At 59.3% G+C, this 8,033-nt stretch overlaps 1 protein-coding gene across 1 annotated transcript in view; it reads left to right on the top strand.

The window, feature by feature from the left end:
• TMEM255B (transmembrane protein 255B) overlaps positions 1-8,033 on the top strand; it is a gene marked incomplete at its 3' end in the record, with an annotated part of 33,211 nt that overhangs the window by 17,153 nt on the left and 8,025 nt on the right. Inside the window, exon 5 of the mRNA XM_035003778.1 lies at positions 6,169-6,249. Within this exon, the coding sequence (XP_034859669.1) occupies positions 6,169-6,249 (81 nt within the window). The remainder of the gene's footprint in view (positions 1-6,168; positions 6,250-8,033) is intronic.

Raw genomic sequence — 8,033 nt, 5'->3', positions numbered from 1 at the left:
TCGCACTCGCACACTCATCTGCATGCACACGCACACGCTAAGCACACACACACATACTCATGTGCACATGGACACACTCACGTGCATGCACATCTGTGCACACTCACATGCACACACGCGCACTCGCACACTCATCTGCATGCACATGCACACGCACACGCTAAGCACACTCACACACACTCATGTGCACATGGACACACGTGCACATACACGCACGCACACGCGTGTGCGTGAGTGTGTACCGACACGCAGGCACACACGTGCACGCACACACACACGTGCACAGGTACACACTGACACACACAGGCACCAGCATCAGCATCTCAGTCGGAATCCAAATTTTCAGCTTCCTATGTGACTTTCCTCTATCTTAGCTCTGAAACCTCTGCCCGAGCACTTAGTTCAAATTCGTGTCTTGAGAGAGTTTTCTCCTGATGCTGTGGTTGTGAGACCCTTTACCTCCGTTTATCTCACGGTGTGAAGCGTCCGTCAGGGGTCCCTTAGGGCAGAGCCGCACCAGGGGCTCGCTGTGGAACCGCGGCCACGGCTCAGGGCGCTGGCTTGTTTTGTTTGTGACAAGCAGGTTCCAAGTGAAAGAGAAATCAGAGCAATGAGGATGATGAGCGTAAAAATACTAAAGTCTGCTAAAATCGGTCAAGGCGACCAGGCATCCATTGTCAAATTAGGTAGGATAGTTTTTAAACCTTTTTGTATATTTAGAAAAGCTTTGCTATAATGTCAGGAAATGGCTCTTGTTTCAAGCTGACCGGCCCTTGGCCCACATTTCCTCTGAAACCAGACGCCCATCATGTACGGCTGCTTTGACCTTGGATGTCGGACACAGGAGCCGGCGGGGCTGGTGCCGGCTCGGCCTCCGCCGTCCGCTGGGCGAGCCATGTCGACCTTCCCAGTGTCCTGTCCTGCTAAAGGACCTGAGACGCTGCGACAGACGTCTACAGCCTGAGGAGCGCTGGGCGGGCAGCAGACGGACATCGCGTTCCTGCTGCCCCGAGGCCTCCGAGCTCGCCAGTAAGCCCGCCGCGCAGCAACAGCGTCAGGGTTGTGCCGCCCACGGAGAGCTCTGTCCCCACAAATGCTCATGTGGAAACCTAGTCCCCAAGGCTACAGTGACTGGGTGCAGGCTTCGGGAGGTCACGAGGTGGGACCTCTGTGAAGGGATGTCCTCCTCCTCGTGGGCGAGCCCACGCTGTCCCTGAACCCGGAGGTGGGTTCCCACCAGACGCTGGATCTGGCGCCCCCTGACCTTGGACTCCCAGCTGCCAGACCATGAGGAGCCGATGTCTGTTGCTCACTGACCCCAACTTACGGTATCTTTGTGGCAGCAACCCGCATGGACTAAGAAATTGGTACCAAGAGTGGGGTGCTGCCCAGAGTCTCCAGGGCCAAGCAAAGCCCCTGGAGGTGGGGGGAGGCGGATAAAAAGGTGCAGGCTTTTCAGTCCGAGAAGCCCAGGAGCAAACTGTGAGCTTGGGCCAGTTTCCTACTTGCAATGGGGTGATGCTCCTCTCCCAGGGTGTGGTTGAGGATGACCTGGAGTCACGTGTGCCTTTTAGGGGCTGCCAAATCAAGGAAGACCACCCTTTCCTGGGCAGACCCTGTTCTTTTAGTTGAAATGAGATGTGGACTTTTGGGAACCCACAGACAGAGTCTGGGCAGAGGGCTTCACGAGACCCATCTTTTTTCCTCTATTAACTACAGAGCCAGCAATAGCTGGGTTTTCCTGAGAAGTGGTGACATGGTGTTTGAAGACGGGCATCTTCACTCGGCCCCAGGTTCTGCCTGGCTGGTGACCTGGGAGAGGAAGGGGCTGGGGGAGCATGGTGAGGGGGCCAAGGTGCAGGGCCCTGATGCAATTTTCCTTGTTCGTCTGGAAGGGAGCTGAGGGAAAGTGCTCTGGGTTCCCAGCTCAGGGACTGTGCATGAGGCCCTGCCCCCTGGGGGTGGAATCAATGGGGGGAGCAGGGGCCTGGCCCCGTTGTCTGTCCATCCTTCCACAGTGGTCCCGACCTGGTGCCCCATCTCTGTCCTGAGAAGGCAAAGCCGTCAGAACTTCGTGAGGCTCCAACGTGCCCTGCATAAACTTGAATGCTTCTTAGGTCTTTAAAAAGTGCAAGGGGCGCCTGGGTGGCTCAGTCAGTTAGTTAAGTGGCTGCGTTCGGCTCAGGTCATGATCCTGGGGTCCTGGGATCGAGCCCCACGTCGGGCTCCCTGCTCTGTGGGGAGCCTGCTTCTCTCTCTCTTCCTCTGCCTGCCTCTCTGCCTACTTGTGCTCTCTCTCTGTCAAAAAAATAAATAAAATCTTAAAAAAAAAAAAAAAGTGCCGGCACCCAGTGTTAATCTTAGGCTAATCCGGGTTTGCCTTATAGTAACCTATTCTTTCCACTTTTCTGTAAGTTTGAAATTATTTCCAAATAAAAGTTTTAAAATGCGAGGACCAAGTGCACGGCTTCACTCTCCCCGGTCAGGGGTTCGAAGTGAGTGCTGTAGGGGCAGTTGGCCCAGCCCCGGGAGGCCACTGCCTTTGGAGAGCTCAGGCTCCCCCAGACACCAAGGGTGCTTGCTGAGCCCGCCGCAGCACGGCCCACTCCTCACACCCTTGCACTTTCCTTTAGTCTTCGGCTTGGTTTTCTGCTTTGCTGTGGCTGCATGTGGCCGTTGTCTGCGGGGCTGGCCCGTCCTCCCTGCGCAGGGCGTGGGCATCGGGGAAGACACGGACGTGGCTCCGAAGGAGCTGAGTTTCCAGGCTGAACGTGGGCAGCCGGACTCGGCGGCTGGGGATGATTGTCCAACAGACGATAAAATCAATTGACCAAAGGCTCTTTCCCACAAACTTGTCACCGGCTTTTAGCACCTCCCCAAATTATGATTTTAAGATGCCAACAACTGGGAGACAAAATGTGGGGACACCAAGATGTGGGGAACACAGGCCCCAGGATGCAGGATGTGGTGCTGGGCACGGCGCTGAGGCCCAGCTGCACCCAGGCCTGCAGAGCTCAGGCCGGTGGCTCCGGACCACTCGGCCTGCAGGGTGGACACCCCTTCCTGTGCCCACAAGCACCTAGGAACGGTGACAATGTGGCTGGGTCTCGAGGCCCGCACCAGTGCCCGCCGGGCGTCGGCTCCCCTCCCGGGTCAGTCCCAGCCTCAGGCCTCCAGTCGCTTGCACGCTTGCTGCTCACAGTCTCCACTCCAGGCTCCTCTCTCCCGACTGCCGACAGCCCTCGCCCTGCCTGCCCAGCAGAGGCCGGGGGGCTTGGGTCGGGCAGGCAGCCTTGGGAACCCCGGTCTTGAGGTCTGCCCTGTGCGTGGGTGTTTGCTAGTCTCTCCTCCCACTCAGACACGTCGCAGAGAAATTTCCTTCAAAACCACTTGTTTTGAAGCGGGAGGTCTCCTCCATGCCGCGTGCAGGAGCAACAAGGGAAGGCATGCGCTCCCTCGGCACTGTCCCCTTTCTCGGACGACTGGGTTCTGTTGACTGGATTGCAGGAGAGACGCGAATGTTGCCCGCTAGGACTCCCTCGTTCCAAACTGGCGGGTGCCTCGCAAAGCGGAACGCCGGCCCCTGGGACTCGGAAGGTCGTCAGGACATCTGTCAGGAATCACTGACTTCTACCCAGCGGAGCCTTCTGGCGGATCGTCTGCGGGACTCGTGGTTCTGGTTTATCACAGGAGACACGGGAAATAATGGGGTCAGGATGGACTTGTGCTCACAGAACAGCTTCGTGGCTGGGACTCACCACGCTGCGCTGACGGCGGGGGCACGGTGTCTTCTTCCTCCCGGTGGCCCCGGTTCCTCATTCACAGCTGCCTTCCCCCTGTGCAACAGGCCAGGGGCAGCCGACCTCTCTGGAAAGGGTCAGGGTCAGCACATTAGGCCTGTGGCCACGGCTACTTAGTGCCACCGTCGCAACACAAAAGCAGCCACAGACCATATGTGGACAAATGAGCATGGTTTTGTGCCAATAAAACTTTATTTACAAAATCAAGCTGTGGGCCGGACGCGGCCCAAGGGCTATAGGGGGCCGACCCCTGCAGGAGACACACAGGGTTTCAACTGAGCTTTAGTGACTTAGAGTCTGATATTAATAAGTGTGGTGTCTTAATGTTAATCTAGGTGGAACGGTTAAGAAATAAAAACCGTGTCAATGGTCTTTCTGCACACCACTGCCCATATTCTTAGACCAGAATGAGTGGGACCCTGGGCTCTCTCCAGCCCCTGCAGAGATGAGGGTTATCCCCCGAGAAACACAATCTCTAAGGACATCATACATTCAAAAACCAAGTTTGTGTGATAGGTGGGACTAACATAGGTCACAGTTTTATTTAACTCAAACCAGTAAGAATTATTTCATCCTGATGGGACGCTGAAGATCAGACAGAAAATGAAACCAAGTCACCAGTGCTTCTGTGTTAGGAAGAGGACTTACTGAAAAGTCCAAGTCTTACACCAATTCTTTGTCTCCGGTTGAAGGTGGCGCCCAGCCGGCTGAATGTCTGTGTCCCCAGAACACGTGTGTGGCGGCCAGACCGCTGTGCGGTGGCAACAGGAGGAGGGCCAGCCACTGGGAGGTGATCAGGGTCAGATGGGGTGGGATTAGTGTCTGGACAGAGACCAGAGCCCACTGTCCGCCGTGGGAGGAAAGGCAGGAAGAGGCCGGCGCCCTGGTCTCGGGCCGCTGCTAGGGTTGCGGGAACAGGTGTCCGTGGTTCAGGCCGCCCCACCCTTGGCATGTGGTACAGTGGCCAGAAGACTGGAGCAGAAGCAGTGGCAAGATGTCCCAGACCAGGTGGCCAGCGCTCCCGTGGGGCTGGACTCGGCCCAGGACAGGGTGACCCGTCCTTCCCTTCCAGGAAGGCTGCGAAGTGAGAAAGGGTGTTGCCACGTGGTTATTGGCGTGAGGAAGGGCGCCGATCCAGCAGGACGGGAACCTCATCGTTGGCAGGATGCTGCCATCTGTCACACGGTGCCACCAGTGCCCGGGACCGGGTGGGACGCTGAGCTGGAGCTGCTAGAACAGGGCCTTGTAGGGATGACACCCCCGAGGGAGGGAGGGTCAGGGAGGAGTCAGCGGGCGTCTGGCGAGGGCTCAGGGGTGGTCACCGCGGGGCTCAGGGCGCCTGCAGAGCGGTGGGGCACCGGTCCCCCAGCCCCCGGCCCTGCACAGCCCTGTCGTCTGTCCTCTATCCATCCTCAGCCATCTCCTGAGGGAAGGTAGACCCCGCGGCTGCTCAGCTCCGTCCCCTGGGCTTCGTCCGGAAGGTGCGGTCATGGGTGGTTTCCTATGCTCTTCTTAGGTCAGAGCTGGGAGTGCTCTGAGAAATATGACTAACGGAGAAATAAATACTCCTTGTTATTGCTGTGTCCCCTGGGGGTGGGCACTGTGTCTAACCTGGGTACTTTCCTAGTCTGGCACTGCGATGATCCCTGGATGCTGGGCACAGACTTGGAGGGAAAATTGAATAGGGCCATAGGTGGTGGATGTATGTTGAGTGGTTGGTGGGTGGACGGCTGTAGGGAGGGAGGGAGGAAGGGAGGGATGGAGAGAGGGGTGGAAGGAGGGAGGGGTGGAGGGATAGAGGGAGGAAGAGAAGGAGGGAGGGGTGGAGGGTGGAGGGAAGGGTGGAGGAGTGGAGGGGTGGAGGGAGGGAGGGAGAGAGGGGTGGAGGGAGGAAGGGAGGGGTGGAGGGGTGGAAGGAGGGGGAAGAGAGGGTGGAGGGAGGGGAGAGGGAGGGGGAGGTATGGAGGGGGGTGGAGCGGTGGAGGAAGGGAGGGATGGAGGGATGGAGGGAGGGGTGGAGGGGTGGAGGGAGGGAAGGAGGGAGGGTGGGGTGCAGAGGTGAATGACTGGATGACTGGGTGGAGGAGATGGGCTGGGTAAATGAATTAATGCGGAGTCCTTTTCTCTCCCTTCCTAGTAGAACATGTCTCGTTATGCGGGTGGAGGGCGGAGGGACGTGTCTGCCTGCCGCCAGCAGGGTAGGTCCTGCTCTCCGGGCCCAGCTGCCCTGGACAGAGCGGTGGTGTCTCCTGATCCGTGCCACCTCCGCAGACTCCAGTTGGCTTTGGGGCCCCTCCCTGGGCTCAGAGGCCGGGCCCTCCTGACCGGGGACCGAATGGCCGCATTCTGCGCGTGTCTCTGTGCCTAGGAGCCCAGGCCCCTCACTGCAGGAAGATGCCAGTTTCTCGCCAGCGAGGTGGGGTACGTGCACGACGCCCACCAGACGGAGGTACGCGGGGCACCGTGGTGTGGGAGGCTTCACTCCGCTAACCCGGGCCCCTCAGGCTCCCTGTGCCCCCTCAGAAGCTGAGTGCTTTGCTTCTGGCTTCCTGACCTGCGGGATGCACGGCGCCCCCTGGACCCACAGCAGTCCTGCAGCCCCCCTCGGGGCGGGTGCGGCCGGCTCACTGCACAGCCTGCCGTGCCGTTCACCCAACAAGCTCGCCTGCCGTTCCAGGGCCACTTCCGCTCGGGCGGGCCGTCCTACCCCAGCTCTGCATAAATGTGTCAGCCTGACTAATCACGGCCTCCCCACTGTACAAGCGTGGATGAGCCGGGCACCGGGAGCAGACACCGGGGCTCACCCCCAATGTGGCTTGCGGGCATTCCGTGAACCTCAGGGCCTGGGGCTCCCTGCTGTCCCGTCCAGGGGGCGGCACCTGTCTCCAAAGGCTGCCCCCAGCCCTCCTGGCCTTTTGCCCGGCGTCGGGCGGGATCCCGAGGACTCTCCTGTCAGAGGGCATCACAGGGCTGTCCGGGCCCTCCCGGCACACCCCCGCCCATCCACAGACCCTCCTGCCGTCCGCCCTTCCTGCCCACCCTGATGTATAGTCACTTGATGGCCAACTGTTCACCTCTGCTCCTGGGGTCACAGAGGAGCAGGACCCCGTCCTGAGCCCCATCTGTCAGGCCTTCTGGGGACAGGCCTACGTGACCTGGGGCTGCCCTGGCGCCCTCCTCGTTCCAACCGTCTGTCTCTTGGAACCGGCCCAGGAGCTTGAGCTAATTCTGATGACCCCGCCCCCCCAGCTTGTTGATTCAGTGGACACAGGATCTGAAATGCTCTAAGGCCGTGGCCAACAGCCTTCCCTGCAAAGGGTCAGTGATATTCCAGGGTTTACAGGCCAGACGGTCTCTGTCCCAGCTACTCAACCCTGTCTCTCCGGTGTGAGGATGACATGACCGTGGGCAAGGTGTAAACAGAGGGGTGTGGCCATACAGAGCTTTGCAAAACGGGCAGTGGGCAGGGCCGGGCTGGGGGCCTCTCACTGGCTGACCAGCTCTAAGCCGCTATCCCCTGTGGTGGCACACTTCCCGGGAGCCACGTGCTGCCCACGCAACTCCCTCCACTGCCCTGTCCCCCTGCCCCCTCAGCCTCCAGCCCCACCCGGGGCCCCCAGCTTGCCCCCTGCTGGCCTGCTGCTCTGGACACTTCCCTTAACATTTGCAGGTGCGCACGCACACCAGAGCACCCCACGGCCTGTAACCACAGGACCTTGGAAGGAAGGCTCCATGTCCAGTGGTTCTGGAGGTGTGGCCAAGGAGGGGCTGGGGCCCTGGGATGCTCTGAGGACCTCTGGGCTCTGGCCCTGCTCCTTCACCTGTCCCAGTCCAGATGAGCCTGCACCCTGCCCCTCACTTGGTGCCCCATCCTACCTCAGAAGCTTCTTCTCCTCCCCAGAGGCCACTGTCTCCCCTCTGAATTTCGGTGGTCTCTGCCTCACTTACTTCCCAAACACGGGCTGTATGGCTCATGCCACATGTTGAAAAGTGCTGGGGGAAGGAGGAAGGAGCGTGTTTTTGCTCCAATCTTGCTCTTTTAACATCAAAATCTCCCAACCATTTATAGCGCCATTATGGCAGGCACCCAAAGGGAAGCCTCCATGTTGCTTACCCAAGGCTGGCTTGGCCAGATCGGGAGCTGTTCTACCTGTGGGCAGGAAGAGGTCTCACCTGAAGGATTCCCACCTGTCCCCTCCTGGAGCTGTCCCACCTGTCCCCTCCTGGAGGCAT

Source organism: Mirounga leonina, unplaced genomic scaffold, assembly GCF_011800145.1.
Source record: "Mirounga leonina isolate KUSES-001 unplaced genomic scaffold, KU_Mleo_1.0 Mir_127, whole genome shotgun sequence".
NCBI lineage: Eukaryota > Metazoa > Chordata > Mammalia > Carnivora > Phocidae > Mirounga > Mirounga leonina.
This window is presented reverse-complemented; position numbering and strand designations above follow the sequence as displayed.